The 21384-nt window shown below is 44.1% G+C and overlaps 1 protein-coding gene across 2 annotated transcripts in view; it reads left to right on the forward strand.

Moving 5' to 3' along the window:
* Positions 1-21384, forward strand: part of ARHGAP25 (Rho GTPase activating protein 25) — a 133709-nt gene that overhangs the window by 49599 nt on the left and 62726 nt on the right. For both annotated transcript variants that reach the window (XM_088470871.1, XM_088470872.1), the window contains exon 2: positions 17390-17583. In XM_088470871.1, the coding sequence (XP_088326997.1) occupies positions 17390-17583 (194 nt within the window). The remainder of the gene's footprint in view (positions 1-17389; positions 17584-21384) is intronic.

Below are 21384 nucleotides of genomic sequence, written 5' to 3' on the forward strand. Positions count from 1 at the left end.
TCACAACGAGTGATAAAACTTGTTGCATATATTCAGTGGTGCTCCAGCAGTCAGATCCCAACTATCATTTTTCAAACAGATTGGCTGGAGCACCATTATCATACGCAACAAGTTTTATCACTCATTGTGAATGATAACTCGTTGATAAATGAGGCCCAGTGGCGGGCTGGGCCGGGGGGCTGGGTGCCATGTGCCCCCCGGGCAGCGTCATGCGGGCCACGGGCAGTCTGTGTCACTGTGACACAGACTGCACCGCGTGGGTAGCGCTGACCGGACGGAGTTCGGTCAGCGCTACACAGCACAAACACACAGCCGCCGGAGCCAGCAGCTGTGTTTGCTTTAGCAGCTGATGAGAGTCAGACAGACTCTCATCGGCTGCTGCTCCCACTGCCAGAGCCGGACATCTTCCGGCTACCGCAGTGGGTAATGGGAGTGACGTGTCACTCTCATAATGCAAAGCGGCGGATGGAGGAGCTGATCTCGGCGGCGGGATGAGGAGCAGGAGAGGGTGTTAGGAAAGTGTTTTTTTTTTTTATATTATGTGTGTCTACTGCGGGGGGTCTGGCGCTATAAGGAGGAGACCACTACTGGGGGCACTGCAAAGGGGGGGACTACTACTACTGGGGGCACTACAAGGGGGGGGACTACTACTACTGGGGGCACTACAAGGGGGGGACTACTACTACTTGGGGCACTACAAGGGGGGGGACTACTACTACTGGGGGCACTACAAGGGGGGACTACTACTACTGGGGACACTACAAGGGCGGGACTACTACTGGGGGCACTATAAGGGGGGGACTACTACTAGGGGCACTACAAGGGGGGGGACTACTACTAGGGGCATTGCATAGGGGGGAGGGGACTACTACTAGGGGCATTGCATAGGGGGGAGGGGACTACTACTAGGGGCACTACATAGGGGGGAGGGGACTACCACTGGGGACACTGCATCGAGGGACACCTGCTGGGGGCTCTATATAAAGGGCAATAGTGGGGGTACTGCATAGGGGGAAGACTACAACTGGGGCCACTATTTAAGGGGCACTGCATAAGGGTTACCACTACTGGGGGCACTATATAAGGGGCTTACTACTGGGGGCACAAGGGGCACTGCATAGGGGGGATCTCTACTGGGGGCACTACTCGAGGCCTGTATAAGGGTGTCCTCTCCTGTGGCACAGGGTGGCACTGCATATGGGCACTACTACAGGGGGCTGCCCCAAATCTCTATTTTTATCTTACATTAATCCCATATGGACCCACCTCCTCCCTAGAACACTTGAGGGGGGGGGCGCCGTAGCACGCACGTTCTTTTGGGCACCCTGGCTACACGCTACTCCTCTGCCAGGGCCGCCTGCATGCATTTGCCCCCCAGGCTAAAAGTTGCCAGCCAGCCCCTGATGAGGCCCTTAGGGCTCATTAACACTAGACGATGTGCTGTATGAACAATATTGGTGAAAGGTTTCCCTTGAACTTTCTGTAGTGCAGGACAAATGATATTGGGTGTACACACTGAAATGTAGCTTTAAAGATATCTTTCAGTGAAGTCATCCTGCCACATCTCTGAACAGGCAATTCTTGACGATATCGTCAGATTGGCCTGCATGTACGGATGACAAAAGACATTGTTAATGACCTGCAGTAGAGCGCATCGTTGGTCGTACACTGCATACACACTGGGCCTGATTCAGAGGCGCTCGCAAAAAGCGAGCGCTCGCTCTGAATCAGGGCGGGCGCATACCTGTGGGTGACCACTCACAGCTATTGCGAGCGGCCAGAATGATGGTCGCGATGGTCAAGACCATCGCGACCATCAGGCTTGCGATGAGACCCTTGTGGTAGGGTCTCGTGGCCACAAGCCCCAGAGACCTTCTGGCTCTAATAGAGCCGGAAGCTCTCTCACTGACATCACTGGTGAAATCAGTGGGGCCGCCCACAAACGGCAGACGTTCGCTTGGGAACGCCTCCATTTGTGAAGCCACCCCCCGGCCACGCCTACAAAACGGGGCAAGCTGTTGATCAACATCGACAGCCGCCCCTTTTGTAGTGAGTCCCAGAGCGAGTGCTTTTTGCACTCGCTCACGCCAAGCGTGCGCACTGGGCCACCATCGACCCGCTTGCGAGCGGGTCTGAATCAGGCCCTCTGAACGATATCATTATCGGCCATATCGTTCATAAAAATTCCCTACTGTGTATACGGCTTTAGTTACATCTGAATGTAACAAAAAACACACGTAGGGACAGAGGCTCCCAATGGATCCCATTCCTGCGATGTGTAAGAAGTAAAGCCATCGGGAGCCAGCAGCTCTCCTGTGCTTGTATGGTCTGCTGACCATGCCTGTGCGAATGGCCATTGCCAGAGAGGAACCCTACATTGTAGTCTATAGTCTACAATGGCTAATGCCATCTGAAGATGGCATTATACAACCAGGGCAAAGGTCAGCTTGGTAAATTTGGTATTTTACCAGCTACCCTAGAATCCTCTAGGAGTTGCTTCTATGATCGAAAAAGGTTGATCACTGCAGTCCATTCCTACATACATCCTGGGGATACTTAATATTTGTGGGATATTCCGCAAATATATTTTGACAAATAGGCTTCCTAAGCATGAGGCTCTTTGTAGGAAGCACAATTGCTTAATTAGGAAATCCCAACTATTAAAAGAGGAACAGTTTTGCCTTTACTCCTTTAAATAGTATCGTGTAGCTGATGGGTCCTGATGCCACTACTTCAGTTTGCACTTGGAATAACATATATTCTGCTATAAATTATTACAAGTCACTTGGAAGATCTGTGTATAAAAGTGATTTGCTTGTAGCCTTGTGTCTTTTTATGGTTGCATAACTTCACTTTGACTTATAGTATACTTATAAATTACAGGGGGTATATTATGACATATATAATATACAAGTGATATTAATATATGTGTAAATGCCTGAAAATATAATCAGTAACTTATGATACCATTATTATATAGATAGACAGATTGGTGAGTTCAGATGTCACTTGTATATTCTAAATAATATTACAGACAGTGGCAGCACTGAGGTCTGTGACACCCAGTGTGGCAAGTAAAACCCCTGAGCACGCCAAAAGGGGAGTTAACTCGCTGGGAGGGGATGTGGCCTTGTGGTATGCCCCCCGGTTTCCTCACTCTGGGGTGTGTCCAGCACTACAGGAGATGCCGGCCCTCCCCAGAGCCTCCGCCTGCACTGTCAGCTCCTTAGTGACTGGTCGCTGCATCTTAGTGTGCAGTGCCTGGCTCCCTGTCACTGAGGAGGAGCTGGCATGTTGGTGTCACCCCTGCGGAGGTAGGGATGGTAATATAGGCCAGGCAGGTGCTGGTGGTAGGAGATATAGTTATTAGGATGATAAATAGGGTCATCTGCCATTTGGAACACAATGCTGATCAGTCTGTTGCCTTCTGCATATTTCCATTTGCCATATTTTATAGACTGTTGGTTGAGGCTGGTTGGCATTTAGCGGACTCAACGGCACCAATAACAAACATAAGATAAGGACCTCTAGCACAGAGTTTTTTGAGATTCTACCTCTGCCACATGCTATACCAGAAAGACAGGGAGAGCTTAGAGAGGTTAGAAATTGTCTGAGACAAAATAAATGCAGACATGAAAGAGCTTGCAGCCTCATTGGCAAAGGGGCACAACTGAGACGAGGCGTGAGTGTGGCTCAGATTTAAGATTAGAATAGCTGCAAGTAGTATAAGTGTGAATAGCTTAAGATCTAATAAAGAGACGAGTACCCTCAGGGCCGTTTCTAGGTGAGGGCGAGCATCGCAATCGGAGGGGCGCTCTGACCCCTGCTAACACTATGGCACTAGTCACCAGAGTGAGGGAACAGGAGAGCAGAGCAACTGGCGGCAACAGCAGTGCCATCGAAAAAGAAAAAAATGTAAGTATTCCTGTAACGGGGCACTCACGGATTAATCATGTCTGAAATTATAACTTCTAGTGACCCATCAACATTAAAATGTAACTTTTATTAAATCCTTTAAAATTAGGTCAGCAAGATTTAAATAAAAATTATAATAATGTGAAAAAATAACAATGTGCAAGTGAAATAAAACTAGTGTTCTCCACAATAGTCTATTGATACATTCTACTCTGGTCCATATATCACTTTATATATCAGTGTAATAATCGACTGCATAAATTCAATTCAACAATTGATCCACTGTGCCTCTTTATCTTCTCACAATATTTTGCTTCTGCCTTAATTGAGTGATAATTACCCAACAAATTCTGCAGATATCATCACACACTTATAGCCATGTAATATTCCAGAGAATGTGTATCCAATACATTCTGGGCTCTCCTGGATCACACTGATCCCATGTGTGTATGCATGCTATGGCACTCTTATCTGCTCATTTACTTCTCACTCTGGAGCCAACTATATTTAGCAGAAGTCTTTCACTCTGCTCATCTGAGAGAAAAGCCGAGAGCTGGGTACCACCAAGTTTCAATGTGAGGTGGTAACTCCAGATTCTTGTGGGCTCAGGTTACTGCCAGCTCCATCAGAAATGTCACTTGGATGCCACCAGGAGATGCAGCCCTGAGCACGCCAAAAGGGGAGTTAACTCGCTGGGAGGGGATGTGGCCTTGTGGTATGCCCCCCGGTTTCCTCACTCTGGGGTGTGTCCAGCACTACAGGAGATGCCGGCCCTCCCCAGAGCCTCCGCCTGCACTGTCAGCTCCTTAGTGACTGGTCGCTGCATCTTAGTGTGCAGTGCCTGGCTCCCTGTCACTGAGGAGGAGCTGGCATGTTGGTGTCACCCCTGCGGAGGTAGGGATGGTAATATAGGCCAGGCAGGTGCTGGTGGTAGGAGATATAGTTATTAGGATGATAAATAGGGTCATCTGCCATTTGGAACACAATGCTGATCAGTCTGTTGCCTTCTGCATATTTCCATTTGCCATATTTTATAGACTGTTGGTTGAGGCTGGTTGGCATTTAGCGGACTCAACGGCACCAATAACAAACATAAGATAAGGACCTCTAGCACAGAGTTTTTTGAGATTCTACCTCTGCCACATGCTATACCAGAAAGACAGGGAGAGCTTAGAGAGGTTATAGCCATGTAATATTCCAGAGAATGTGTATCCAATACATTCTGGGCTCTCCTGGATCACACTGATCCCATGTGTGTATGCGTGCTATGGCACTCTTATCTGCTCATTTACTTCTCACTCTGGAGCCAACTATATTTAGCAGGAGAAGTCTTTCACTCTGCTCATCTGAGAGAAAAGCCGAGAGCTGGGTACCACCAAGTTTCAATGTGAGGTGGTAACTCCAGATTCTTGTGGGCTCAGGTTACTGCCAGCTCCATCAGAAATGTCACTTGGATGCCACCAGGAGATGCAGGGGTAGTAATGTAACATTAGCATGCGCAGGGCCGTAAAGAACTGCACTGAGCTCTGTATGTAGGGGTGTGGCCTAATTGGAATGACCACACCCACTACAAAAAAAAGTGTTTAAAATAACTGCCTCGCATAAGCTGCTGAGCTTAATGGCCATCGTAACCAAGCACACAACAAAGTGTGCCGTGCTGAGCCTGCCGCTGACAGGTTAAAGGGTGAGGTGGGGTGGTGGACCGGGACCTGTCTAGCAAGCCCGGGCTTGGGTAATTAGCACCTGCGCCCCCTAGGCTGCAGCTAAATCCGGCCATGCACAATAATTGAGTTTTCTTTTGCAGAGTCGCATTACAGGCACAAACCAATAAACATTCAAAAGTTGCACAAAACTGTCGAAGCTGGATAATTGGCTGAGACAGAATCTGTTTAAGATGAAATCGGCACAATGCCATTTTGCGAATGGCAACAAGAAGCCATTCTGCGACTGGCTGCCCAGCGCCATTTTAGTGAATCTCACACATAAGTACATACGGCGATGCTATTATTTAGCGTAGTGCGATTTCCACGCAATAGAAAGATGTTAAAAGTCCTCATTATGTAAATACCGACAGTTACTAAAACATATAATATGATCAACCCATAATATAACACTAAATAATATGTCATAATGTAAGCCTAAATTAAATTAATTTTAAAATCCGAGTGTGATAGCATGTTGTTTGCTATCAAAGGGTGGACTATCGAAGCTGGATAATTGGCTGAGACAGAATCTGTTTAAAATTAAATCAGCACAACGCCATTTTGCGAATGGCAACAAGACGCCATTTTGCGACTGGCTGCCCAGCACCATTTTAGTGAATCTCACACATAAGTACATACGGCGATGCTATTATTTCCCACGATTCCCACGCAATAGAAAGATGTTAAAGGTCCTCATTATGTAAATACAGACAGTTACTAAAACATAATATGATCAACCCTGCAAAACACGTACCACAGTGTCCATAAAACACGTAGCCGCACAACGCTAACTAGCATCTTTTCTCAATACCCCAATACTTACACACTGCACACTTACATAAAAAGGTTCCCTAGCGTTAAGGTTAATATTTAAGGTTTATTCATTATCATTAATGTTGTGAAATACATGTTATTTGATATCTAAGGTTTAGTATATGATAAGCAGACCGTGTTTGGTGTCATTCTAAACCACTATGTCTTCGCAGATTTCCGGTTCCATCGGGGAACAAATCGCAACATGTGTCTGCAAGTTGTGGATCATAGAGAGTTAGGGATTGAAATGTTTCCTGTAATGCAGCCAGTCTAATTTGTTATGCATCTGGAAAATGGACACAAAGAGCTGTTGGAGGCTGGAATGTGACCATACGAATTGACCTATGAACTGTACTGTAACAGAAGAACCAGAAAAAAGAACCAATGGAATCTACCAACCTGTTCTATTGTATTGCCTATCTCTACTAGAGTATATATGCATGCTCTCTGAAACTAAATGCTAGTCTTCTTGCTTTGCTGTTGATGGAGGTTTCATCTTTTATGCCGGGATCTGGATCCAGAGCTCGTGCTTATGTAACGACTGTACCTTGTGACTGTATAATTCATTTGCGCTAATTGTATTTAGATCACAGCGTGTAACCATCTGCTTTTATATTGAATAATAACTTTTTGTGCTTTGGAACCACAATCAAAGTCTGAAAGCAATTATTTCTATTGTGCGACTCATAACGCTAAATAGCGACAAAGTGCATAGATAGGTAGGAATCGATAGTTGGGGACTCGCAGTGTGAAATCATGCTACTATTTACATGATAGACACACGGTCAGCAATCTCTCACCAAAAGGGTGGAAAGGCGCCATAAGCAAGAGAGAACGCTTTGCCTTCGAAAACCTGCTACCACTTGGTTGCTGAGAGACCGCTATCCGTATATGGTGTGAGTTCAAGGAGCGCTGATTAGAATCCAGGGACAAGGGAGGAAAAAGTTTGTTTTCCTCCGTTGATACATTTTCATGCTAAAAGGGGAAGTCGCACAATAGCGTAAGGGTAATAATACGTTTTGTGTTGTAGTCGCATTATGGTGTATGCGACTAGTCGCACAATAGCAATACGTATTTCCTGTATTGCTGCCACGTGTTTTAAATAAAGCCGTTGAGATTGCATTCTGATATTGATAGCTAACATTGTTGTAAATATCTTGATCAGTGTTGCCATAATCTGGGAAAACATTTATTTTTCTGTGCAGAAAAAGGGTATGTAACTGTGAACATTTGTTGGTAGGGGTAACATGTTCCCTAGTTAAGGGTATCGTAGGACCCTTAAGTGCTAGGCGCCAGGTGTCGGCCTAGTGGCTCAGTAGTAGATACCGCAGTCTATACACATAAGCAGATGTAGTTGTTGTCTTTGTTGTAGGTATCTGGTCTCAGTGTGATTGCAGTTTCAGTGATCAGTTAGGGTTATTTGAGCATTGTAATTGAACCGCACAGTTGTGGCAAATTGTGATTGTGAACTGAGCAGAGGGTGAACGAAATCACTGAAAAGGATAGGTGTTATTGGAATGCCTAAATGCTAGCAGTTGAAAGGTAGTCAAAAAGGGATTAGGTGCGTGGAAGCAGCCTGGTTATTCTTCCATAGGTGTGCGGGTGCATCCTGTTAATATCGTCCACAGGTAAGTGAAAGTAGCCTTGATGTTCTTTCACCAGTCTAAATCTCTATTGAAAAGCTTAAGGTTATTTTCCCAGGATGGGAGCCAAGCAAACGGTAGAGATGTTAGCTGATGTGCTGCTGTTGGAAGCGCCGCTTGGGTTGGCACGGCATATTATGCATACTAGGTATGGTGCTTATGCAACTAGGTACTGTGATGTATGTTTTAAAATGACGAGGAAGAGTGTTAAACCGTTTCCCAGAATTGGCAGCTTTGATAAGGAGGTATTGAACAATGTCCGAGATAGAATCTGTATGGTACACTCTCGAATGAAAAAGATAAAGTATAACGAGTGTTTAAAGTTGTGGCAGCATGATGGGGATGCGTGGCTTAAAAGTGTGCACGCGACGCAAACTAGCGTCACGAGCACGATGCAGGAGAATGCACACGCAGCGCTAAACTGCAGTACGTGCGCGCCGCGATATAGCACGCACAGCAAGGTAGCCTTGCGGAAGGTATTGCCAGTGGTTCACACGCACCCCCATATGGATGGGGGTGTAGGTACAGTCGATGTAAAAACTCATAAAAATGTAACATGTAACTTGTACCCTCTCTTGAGTAATCACAAGGAAAATGTTTCTGATGCGGATGATGAACCTGTTGTTATGTTTGCCATTTCCCATGCTGTACACATGTTAGATGCTCCATCACAACAAGCACGAGTGGTGGCCCCATCTTCATCAGTGGTAGTACAGGAAGTGTTAACATCCACTGCACCCGTAGAGGAAGTTGTTAACTCTATACGTAGAAGTAGTAGACTAAATCCCCAGCCAGGTAACAAGGTCAAAGGTAACAGTGCAGCCGGTCTGCATCCCATCCAGACAATAACTATTCTAAATGGGAATGCGGATGCGAATGGTGTACTGCCCACAACGGGAGGTAGGAATACATTGTGCTTGGACAAGAGCGGAGCTAAATTCCATATTGAATGATTACCCTGACCCTAAAAAGGAATTAGCAAAATGCCAGAGATTCTTGAAAAATTTGTTTATGCCAATAAAGATTGGCGAGTGGTTTTAAGGGCTTGTCTTCCACACAATACTGACGTGAAAAAGTTTATCACGGATTGCGTATTGGATGGAGATGGTCCTTTAACAGACGAGGGTAACCAAGGTAACATTACCCGCATAATAACTCAATTGGGTGTATATTTTCCAGTAGTAGTTAACTGCAGGCTATCACCCAGTACACTGGGATAGAAGATATTAAAGATAGTACTCATTACAGGGAAATGATCATCACGGTACTTATGGATGGTCTTAAAGACACACTCAGGGAATCCGCTATTGAGCATGATAAAAACATCCTCAAGAAGAGAGACCTAGAGTGAGAATCTAATGGCTGTTAGTATTCAAGCTCTAGAAGGAATGAATGTGACATCACAGCCACCAGACACACATGCAATTACACCACCTCAAACACAGCCCTACCCCACTTAACACACACAACCACAAATCCCATACTATCCACAGCCACCATATTACCCTCAAAATCCTTATCCACACCCACAATCTTTCTCTACCGCTCAACCCACACAGCAACCTTTTCACCCACCCCACTCACGAAAGTGCTTTAACTGCAACCAAGTGGGACATGTAAGTAGGAACTGTAAGGTGAAGAAGGTAGGACACACTAACCAGGGAGTACCTGGATGTCCACATAAGGGATATACACAGAGTGCAGGAAATTTCCAACAGTCACCAGCTCCAATTGTGGCCTTAAATGCTGTAATGGAGAGTGAGATTCAACGCAAGGGGTCAGGTCATACCTGTAGTCTACAGATTAGTCAGGTTAACGGGAGTACTAGGGAAGAACCGGTGATGATGGTTGATGTAGCTGGTACTAAATATCCTTTTCTTGTAGACACAAGGGCAACCAGATCAGTGATAAAATCTCCAGCTAATTTACAGGTGACGAGCGAGACAGTACCAGCAATGGGTGTAACGGGTAAAGTGCAACATTATCCTTTAACCAAATCCACAGAGGTTACTATCGGGCCATTGCATACCAGGCATTCTTTTCTTTTGGCAGCAACGGCTCCTACTAACCTACTGGGAAAGGATTTGTTATGTAAGATGGGATGTGTCATATATTGTATCCCTGATGGTATATTCTTGGATATCCCAGAGAGAGTTGCGCACGAGGTGAGGGATATGTTGGACACTACCAAAAGGTTAATGTATCACTCTACTGGTTCAGGTAAAAATCCATCTCGGGTAGATCAAATGTTATCCCAAATTCCAGATTCACTTTGGACCAAGGATGGACAGGACACTGGATTAATGGCAAATGTAGCTCCCATAATGGTAAATCTAAAAAGCGGTAGGCAAGCTCCAAAAATTCCCCAGTACACATTAAAACAGAAGGTAGAGTTAGAGGTTTATCCCATAATTGAATGGTTATTACAACAGGGAATTTTAGTCCGTACAGCAAGTGTAGCTAACAGTCCCATCTTCCCTGTGAAGAAGAGTGGTGGGAGGGGTTATAGGCTGGTACAAGACCTTAGAGGGGTTAATAAGGTAGTAGATAGCCAATTTCCCGTAGTGCCAAATCCAGCTGTCATTCTTATGCAGATCCCACCAAATGCAACCCATTTCACTGTCATTGACCTCTGTTCTGCTTTCTTCTCTGTACCTCTTCATCCTGACTGTCAGTACCTATTCGCTTTTACATACAGGGGTGTACAATACACATGGACATGATTGCCCCAGGGCTTCATAGACAGCCCCAGTATCTTCTCCCAGGCCTTACACGACTGTTTACAATCTTTTCAACCTACCAATGGATCTGTTCTAATACAATATGTGGACGATTTATTGTTATGTTCTGATTCGTTTATGTCATGTTTAAATGATACTAAACTTTTATTGCTTCATCTCTCGCAAACAGGACACAAGGTTGCTAAGGACAAACTGCAGCCATGCCAGTCCAGGGTTAAATACTTGGGACATTGCCTAACCCAGGGGTTACGACATCTGACAAATAACAGAATCCAAACCATACAGACCCTGCCGCAGAACCAACAGCAAATTCGTATTTTCTTGGGAATATGTGGATACTGCAGAATGTGGATCCCAGGTTTTTCTATTTTGGCCTTGCCATTACAGGACTTAGGAGCTCATTCAGAGTTGGTCGTGAGCGCTGAGCGCTCACAACCGACTCGATGTTGCCCCACAGTGCATGCGCATGACGGAGCCGGCTCCGTCGTGCGCATGACGGAGCCGGCTCCGTCGTGCGCATGACGGAGCCGGCTCCGTCGTGCGCATGCACGAGACTCGGCTAACAACGGGTGATCCATCGTTAGGGGTCTCGTCGTAGACTGGGTGAGCTGTCAATGTTGAGTGACAGCTCGCCCCGTTTTCTGGGCGGGCCGGGGGCGTGCCTGGCCAAACGGAGGCGTTCCAGTAGGAACGCTTGCCATTTGGGGGTGGCCCCACTGACATCATCAGTGATGTCAGTGGGGAGCTTCCTGCTCGATCAGAGCAGGAAGCTCCCTGGTGCTTAAGGTTGACGAGACCCTACCTTAGGGTCTCGTCGTAAGCCCCGATGGTCTTGACCATCGCGACCATCACCCTTGTCGGTCGTTAGAGCTGTGGGTGTTAACCCACAGCCTAACGACCGTCATGGAGGCGGCCGTTCAGGATGCAAGCGGCCACCCTGTTTCAGAACGACCGCTTGCATCCTACGACCGCCTCTGAATGAGGCCCTTAGTCTCTTCCTCAAAGCCCGATCGTGTCACACACACAGAGGAATCAGAGCAGGCTTTCCTTAATCTTAAGGATAGTCTGACAAGAGCACCTGCATTGGGAATACCTTATTATGAAAAGCTTTCGATTTGTATTGTACGGAAGCTGATGGTTGTGCAGCAGGGGTCCTCACACAAAAACATGGTGACGCCAGTAGGCCCGTAGCATACTACAGTGCACAATTGGACACTGTGGCAAGATCACTCCCAACGTGTTTAAGAAGTGTAGCAGCAACTGCTCTATTGGTCAGTAAGAGTGAGGATGTGGTATTAGGCCATGATATGATTGTCTATACTCCCCATGCTGTATCTGCTTTGCTAAACTCTGCCCAAACCAGACATGTCTCCTCAGCTAGGTTCACAAAATGGGAACTAGCCCTTATAGCACCTGCAAACATCACCATCAAACGGTGCAGTATGTTAAATCCAGCTACGTATTTACCATATGTGCAACATGATGCACAAAGGGTGGAGAGAGGTGAGTTGCTGGCGGAAGGTGAGTTCTGCAGGTATATTGATGCACATGATTGTATGGAATATCTGAATCAAACCTTTACTGCAATACCTGACATACGGGATACACCTTTAGAAAATGTAGATGTGACATTTTACACGGATGGGAGTTGTCATAGACAAACTGACACTAGAGAGTTATGTACAGGTTATGCTGTGGTAAATGACGAAGATGTCATAGAGGCCGAACCTTTAGGACCACCTCATTCGGCCCAAGTGGCAGAGCTGGTAGCATTGAGGAGAGTGTCGTGAGTTAGCATAAGGTAAATCTGCTAATATCTACACTGACTCTAGGTACGCCTTCGGGGGTAGTACATGAGTTTGGTGCTCTATGGCATCTGAGAAATTTTATGACAGCAGCAGGCACACTAATCGCACATTCCAGACATATAAAAGGAGTACTGACAGCGATCCAATTGCCTAAGACAGTGGCAGTAATTAAGTGTAAAGCCCATACTTGTGAGGATGATCCGGTGTCACTGGGCAACAACAGGGCAGACGAAGCTGCCAAATGGGCAGCAGTGTTAAAAGTAAATGTGAAAATTAACCAAATGATGTTTCAAATGATTGACATGCTGAAATTAATTGAGATGCAAAATTTGTGTTCCATCCAGGAAAAGGCAGTCTGGAAGTCCAAGGGATGTGGGCAAGAGTCTTCTGGACTCTGGAGAGATGGACAAGGTAAGCCAGCGGCTCCCAAGGCGTACTACCGAAGCCTGGCTGAGGTAGCGCATGGTCTGACTCACTTAGGAAAGCAAGGTATGTGCAAATTGGTGAGAGCATACTGATATGCACCAAGCTTTTCTTCTCAAGCGGAAAAGAGAGCAATGTCCTGTCTGACCTGCTTGAGGAAAAACATTGGGAAAACGATCCCTACCAAACCATTCCACATTCCTCCGACTGACAGACCTTTTCAGGTAATACAAATTGATTTCATCCAATCACCACCCTGCAGGAATCTCAAGTATGTATTAGTGTGCACTGATGTGTTTTCTAATTGGGTTGAGGCATACCCAGCTGCCACTAATACTGCTGCGTTTACTGCTAAGAAGATTGTTCAGGAGTTTGTATGCAGATACGGTATCCCTAGAATTATTGAAAGTGATAGGGGTACTCATTTCACAGGTGATGTCTTCCAAAACATGTGTAAGTTGATGGGTATTAATAGTAGACTTCACCCCCCCTACCGACCGCAAGCCAGTGCCAAGGTGGAAATGATAACCAGACGATGACCTTCTCACTAAGAGCTGTTCATGAGCCTATGAATTATGAACTGTTACGCACAATTAGGTCAGGTGGAAGACACTTACAGTATAAATACACAATAAGTAACACCAAAGAAATGGTTGGCAGAATACCAGAAGGGTACTGTGCTAGGGTGATACAACCAAAAACGTGTATTAGACAGATGGGAGAACCTGAGATAGGATCATTTGTTAAGGAAATGTGTTGGATGATCATGATGCATTATATTCCTTATCTTCTCCCCGATGATGTATATTTTATATGTGGTAGAAAAGCGTATAAGTGGCTCTCTCCGAGTTTGGAAGGTTTGTGTTATCTGAGAAGAGTAGTCCCAGAGGTTATGACCCTTACACATGGTGAAATGCTTGGTATTCATAAAAACACACCATCAATATCTCTTCACACACAGTATGAACACAGAGACAAAAGAAATATGATACCTGGTGACGTACATAAAGCTACACAGTTAATTAGTGAGACAACTGGCTTTCAAGTTTTGGTAGCATTGGATCCCACCATGATCGCTCTGGGTACACTAAATTTTAGATATATCCAAGATCTTGCTATATTAACAGATAATATCACCGAGATGTATGATGACACATTTAGGTACACAGGTAAGGAGTTGCAGGCCTACAAGAAAGAACTGGTGCAACACAGATTAGTTTTAAATTATTTAACAGCTGTCACTGGAGGGTATTGCGTAACTTTGGCCACCCAATTTGGTGTAAAGTGTTGCACATACATTACAAATAATACTAGTGACCCCAAGGAGGTGATAGACCGGAAGATGGATGAAATTCTGCAGCTGAAATGGGAATTTCGGAAGAACCATAATGCTTCAGTGGCTGAAGTAGAGGAGAAGGTAGAGGAATGGGTTTCATGGTTGAACCCAGTGAAATGGTTCTCAGGTCTAGGAGAGTGGGTCCAGGAAATCATTGAGAGTATAGGTAAACTCCTGATCCTCATACTGGTTGTCATCATAGTAATTGGCTTATGTGTCATGTGTGTTCCTACTGTGTTGAAATGTGGAAAATGTAAAGATAAGGTAAACCGAAAGAATGAAATTATGATGGTGGTCAGTAGTAACAATATGAATACTGAGGTAAATGTAGGACTGCATTACAACCCTGAACTAGAAGGTACCACCATATGATGTATAAGATTTAGACATGCATGAAATGTGTTATTAAAATGCTACTTTAAAATATCTTAAATAATGTAAGTCTCTACCCCCTTCAAGACTTCCTTTATAGGATTGGTGCATCCCCACATCTTTCCCATGATCTCCCAAGATCCGTGGTGTGCGTATAAGGGTAGTTTTATGTACCCCCAGATAGACATTATTGATGGTTTAAGAACCACCTTGTGCCATCCCATAATATAAAACTAAATAATATGTCATAATGTAAGCCTAAATTAAATTAATTTTAAAATCCGAGTGTGATAGCATGTTGTTTGCTATCAAAGGGTGGACTATCAAAGCTGGATAATTGGCTGAGACAGAATCTGTTTAAAATTAAATCAGCACAACGCCATTTTGCGAATGGCAACAAGACGCCATTTTGCGACTGGCTGCCCAGCGCCATTTTAGTGAATCTCACACATAAGTACATACGGCGATGCTATTATTTCCCACGATTCCCACGCAATAGAAAGATGTTAAAAGTCCTCATTATGTAAATACAGTTACAGTTACTAAAACATAATATGATCAACCCTGCAAAACACGTACCACGGTGTACTCCACAAAACACGTAGCCGCACAACGCTAACTAGCGTCTTTTCTCAATACCCCAATACTTACACACTGCACACTTACATAAAAAGGTTCCCTAGCATTAAGGTTAATATTTAAGGTTTTATTCATTATCATTAATGTTGTTAAATACATGTTATTTGATATCTAAGGTTTAGTATATTATAAGCAGACCATGTTTGGTGTCATTCTAAACCACTATGTCTTTGCAGATTTCCGGTTACATCGAGGAAGAAATCGCAACATGTGTCTACAAGTTATGGATCATAGAGAGTTAGGGATTGAAATGTTTCCGGTAATGCAGCCAGTCTAATTTGTTATGCAGCGGGAAAATTGACACAAAGAGCTGTTGGAGGCTGGAATGTGACCATACGAATTGACCTATGAACTGTACTGTAACAGAAGAACCAGAAAGAAGAACCAATGGAATCATACCAACCTGTTCTATTGTATTGCCTATCTCTACTAGAGTATATATGCATGCTCTCTGAAACTAGATGCTAGTCTTCTTGCTTTGCTGTTGACGGAGATTTCATCTTTGATGCCGGGATCTGGATCCAGAGCGCGTGCGTATGTAATGACTGTACCTTGTGACTGTATGATTTATTTGCGCTAATTGTATTTAGATCACATCATGTAACCATCTGCTTTTATAATGAATAATAACTTTTTGTGCTTTGGAACCACAATCAAAGTCTGAAAGCAATTATTTCTATTGTGCGACTCATAACGCTAAATAGCGACAATTTTAGAGTGTATAGATAGGAATTGATAAAACGTATGCTAAAAATTGCTCTTGGAGAAAAAAAAAACATGCACACACATACATACCATACTTGCCAACTCTCCCTTATTGTCAGGGAGACTCCCTAAAATAGTAGCAATATACCTGACACCGTACTCCCATTATGAACCTATTATATAACAAAAAAACATGGATATATGCACAGTGGCATCCCACCCTAAGGTGACATGGTGCAGGGAGGGTTGTTGTGCGAACACCCTCTCGGGACTGGGGGCGTGGTTTCACGGGTAGGGGGTGTGGCCTTGCGGCCCGAACCCCCATTTTAGTCACTCCTGGGGTCCGGAGTTGCGGGCTGCCCCCGGGAACAAGTCTGTTCCAAAGCGCCGGCTCCCTCACTGTGTCAGAAGCCAAGTGCTTCATGTAATGCTACAGTGCAGCACCAAGCTCCTGTCACTGAGGAGGTTGGCAGTTTGGTGTCACCTCTCAGTGGGTGACACCTGGGTGCGGCCCGCAACCCCCCTGTGACACCACTGTATATGCATTCAAATGGGATCATTAGTATAATGTCCCTATATTGGTTATAAGGCACAATGATACCTATGGCTACATGAAAATTATCAGTGTGTTTTCATCAACAAGTAGATCTTACTAACTGCTTTGGGACTCGTTTAAATTTGGATGTAAATCAATTTTATGACACGCCTCTCAGATGTAGCAGTACACGCCCACTTTAACGCGCACTCATACAGTAGGTGTTGCTTTCACAATCTCCCTGAAATGGTTTTTCAAAAGAAGACAAGTATGGTACACACACATGTAAGTACACAATATAAACAGGAGTAAATGTGTGACATAATATGATGTGCACTTGTATTTTTCCTTAGTGAAAATATGCTGTCTGGATAAATTTCTACATTTTCAACTATGTGTTTGTGATTCTTAACAGATGCAGGTAACAGATGAGTGCGCAGTTTCTGCTCTTACCGTCCATGACTCTAAGTGACAATATATAATTATTATACATAAACTGCCGGACTTATTTTTATCTACCCTTCTGCTCTCTATAACACTCCTACGCAGTAGAGGAAGTATATTTTGAAACCTGTTTTTTGGCCACTTCCTTAAAGATTTTACAGCCAGATGTTATTTAGACCCAAGTGCTTGTAATATTGCATAAAACATGGTGACAGGGGACTGACATTGTCATATCTTTTAGTGTTTAAAATACATTTTGAAGTATCTGTAATATCTTTGGATTACCCCCAATTCCATTGTCCTCTTCTGCAGTCCGTTCGGTCAGCACGATGAGTGAACATTCTTTACCATCTGGGCGGCTGCACAACTCCTTGGAGAAACCAGTGAAGAGTGGGTGGTTGAAGAAACAGCAGAAGACATTCGTCAAGAACTGGCAGCAAAAATACTTTGTGCTAAAGGGGCAACATCTCTGCTATTACAAGGATGAGGATGAAAGCAAGCCACAGGTAAGCAGTGTTCTACGGTATGTCAGAGGAATATATATTAATATACATATATAAATAAAAGAAATCAGACTGTCTTATTGTCTAAGCTGCAAATGTGATGGCATATGCAATTGCACACAAAATACTGCTTTAATCGTGATATTTAACTGCATTTCTCTATCTGGGGCTCATTCGCAGTTGGGAGCAAAGCACTAGAAAGGAGTAACTTTGCACCTTGGCATAACCATGCTGCACTGCATGTGGCACAGATGTAAAGGTCCTTGCTCTGAGTTGCATGAAGCTCCGCACACGGCTGCAAACTGTGCATGTGCCGTAGTGAATTTAAGCATTTACAAATCTCCGGGCGATTCTGAGTTGGCTGGATTGTGGCCAGATCTCTCCGTCTGTGAAATTGGATTTTCTGGGTGTCAACATTGCATTTCCATTTGAAGCCATACAGATACTCGCATATGCATAAGGTAGAAAATCTGGCTGCCGCTGACGCTGCTGTCCACGCTTCCAGTTGCTCTGCTCGTGACTCAGAATCAGGCCCAAAATGTACAGAACGATTTAGATTTGTGAGGGGACATGTCCTTATTGAAATCTAAATTGCAGTGTAATCTAAAGCTGTCCAGCAATTGTGGGCTACATGCAAAAGCAGCCAGTAATTACCCTGCAAGCAAAACAAATAAATGTATTTGCACCCCTTGCATTGCGGCATGGTTTGTCCAGGAACAAAGATACTCCCAACTCAGTAGCAGTCCCTATGTGAGCCTATGGTGCCAGGTGTTTTATTCTTTTTTAGTGATGTAGTATTAGCAGAACACTCAATCACTCATATTCTGGGGGAGATGTATCAAACCTTGGGTAGAGATAAAGTACCAACCAATCAGCACCTAACTGTCTTTTTTCAAACGAGCATGTAAAATTACAGTTAGGAACTGATTGGTTGGTCCTTTAGCTCTCTCCACTTTATCTCTCTCCAAGATTTGATACATGTCCCCCTATAATCTTCTTTTTTTTTTTTTAAAGATAATTTTTGACACCCGTTACAACATCTGAAATTTGCTTGAAGACTTTTTAAATATTTAAATTACTAACAAAACAGACTTATGATATTCTTCTGCTTATGCAGCTCGATCTCACTTGTTCCTAAATGGTTTTCTTACCTGGAGACTCTGTGGTTCATAACTATGGGCTACCATCAGGGGTGACTGTAAGAAGAGTCATGCAGGTTTATGAGCAGGTGCCGGTGTATGTTACTCAGAACCTTCATATTAGGAATTCACCATCCGGCGGGGGAGGAAACAGCTGCATTGGGCATGTGGGGAGGATTTGCAAGGCAATCTGCGCATTGCCAATAGTGTAAGGTACCATATGGCACCTAATGCTGAACTTTATTAAATGCAGTTTGAAACCAAAGCACACCAATCTTACTCTCTAAACCGTCAGATTTATTATTCAGCATTTTTGAAGCATTAAATGCCCCCAATGATGATGCACTGTACTGTGAAGCCGGACATTGTGCAGGTGACAAGCACTGTTCGACTGGTGAAGCTGGGCACTGTATGGATGACAAGCACCTACTGGTGAAGCTGGGCACTGTGTGGGTGACGAGCTTTGTACTACTGGTAAAGCCGGGCAGTGTGTGGGTGGCAAGCTCTGTACTACTGGTGAAGCTGGGCAATGTGTGGCTGACAAGCACTGTACTACTGGTGAAGCTGGGCACTGTGTGGGTGACAGGCACTGTACTACTGGTGAAGCTGGGCAATGTGTGGCTGACAAGCACTGTACTACTGGTGAAGCTGGGCACTGTGTGGCTGAGAAGCACTGTACTACTGGTGAAGCTGGACATTGTGCGGGTGACAATCACTGTAGTAATGGTGAATCTGGGCACTGTGTGGCTGACAAGCACTGTACTACTGGTGAAGCTGGACATTGTATGGGTGACAAGCACTATACTACTGGTGTAGCTGGACATTGTGTGGATGACAAGCACTGTACTACTGGTGAAGCTGGACATTGTGTGGGTGACAAGCACTGTACTACTGGTGAAGCTGGACATTGTGCGGGTGACAAGCACTGTACTACTGGTGAAGCTGGACATTGTGTGGATGACAAGCACTGTACTACTGGTGAAGCTGGACATTGTGTGGGTGACAAGCACTGTACTACTGGTGAAACTGGACATTGTATGGGTGACAAGCACTGTACTACTGGTGTAGCTGGACATTGTGTGGATGACAAGCACTGTACTACTGGTGAAGCTGGACATTGTGTGGGTGACAAGCACTGTACTACTGGTGAAGCTGGACATTGTGCGGGTGACAAGCACTGTACTACTGGTGAAGCTGGACATTGTGTGGATGACAAGCACTGTACTACTGGTGAAGCTGGACATTGTGTGGGTGACAAGCACTGTACTACTGGTGAAGCTGGACATTGTGTGGGTGACAAGCACTGTACTACTGGTGAAGCTGGACATTGTGTGGGTGACAAGCACTGTACTACTGGTGAAGCTGGACATTGTGTGGGTGACAAGCACTGTACTACTGGTGAAGCTGGACATTGTATGGGTGACAAGCACTGTACTACTGGTGTAGCTGGACATTGTGTGGGTGACAAGCACTGTACTACTGGTAAAGCCGGGCAGTGTGTGGTTGACAAGCTCTGTACTACTGGTGAAGCTGGGCACTGTGTGGGTGACAAGTGTGATACCCAGGTAAATGGTGTCAGAGTCATTTCAAACAGTAATGTTCTCACTTTACCTGGTACTTGAATTTCTCCACCCAGCACAGGTTCTAAGGTGCGGTTCAGAGAGGTAAGGAAGGTGGGACTACACGAAAGGTATTTTAACAGATGCCTTCATTGAAAGCTGGTTTATTTGAAGAAGATGTTTGTCTGTAAGAATCAGCAACTGTATACTCTATTTTGTTAATATGCAGATTTCAACATTATTCAATTACACTGTTAGTTTAGGAACAAAACATATACATACATCCTTGCATCAAAGATCAGTAGTGCAAATCAGATTCAGGGGTAAACAAATATCTTCTCATTCAAGAATAAGGCACAGTAAATCACAGAAGCAATCACTTTTCAGACATTAGAAATTGTACATAAAAGAGCTCATAATATGTGAAGCAAATAACCTCAGTTAAATATTTCCTAAAAACATCACAACACATTAAATGATTATAGTATACCTTATAGTATAAGTGTATTTATAACCAACTTTGCATATCTCAAAGAAAAGTTTATCAAGAAGCTGAATGTTCCCATAAATTGAGTCCAGTAGTAATAAAATGTCTCTTGAATCTTCACTGATCATACAAAAACAAAGGAAGTTGAGGATCCATTAATAAGCGTTTATAATGAAAGTGAATTGCACTTTCCAGAACACTATGGATTCCAATATATATATATATATATATATATATATATATATATATATATATATATATATATATAGAAAAGAAACCAAAAAATGGTACACCAGCACACCACTATTCAATGCAAAAAAATGTTTTATAGTTTTTTGATATGGAACTATAAAACATTTTTTTGCATTGAATAGTGGTGTGCTGGTGTACCATTTTTTGGTTTCTTTTCTATATGCATTATATGACCAAGCACCCAGCATTTTAAAATATTAGTTTGAGTGTGCAGGACTTGCAAAATATTCTATATATATATATATATATATATATATATATAGTCCAAATACTCGGCACTGGGCTATATGTATGTCAGCTGCTGCCGGTGCCCTCCTTCATCAATAACAGGTATACATGCAAGCGGCGGCACTCGAGCATAAATTAA

The sequence above is a fragment of the Taudactylus pleione genome, unplaced genomic scaffold, assembly GCF_031769625.1.
Source record: "Taudactylus pleione unplaced genomic scaffold, aTauple2 ptg000105l, whole genome shotgun sequence".
In the NCBI taxonomy this organism is placed as follows: Eukaryota; Metazoa; Chordata; class Amphibia; order Anura; family Myobatrachidae; genus Taudactylus; species Taudactylus pleione.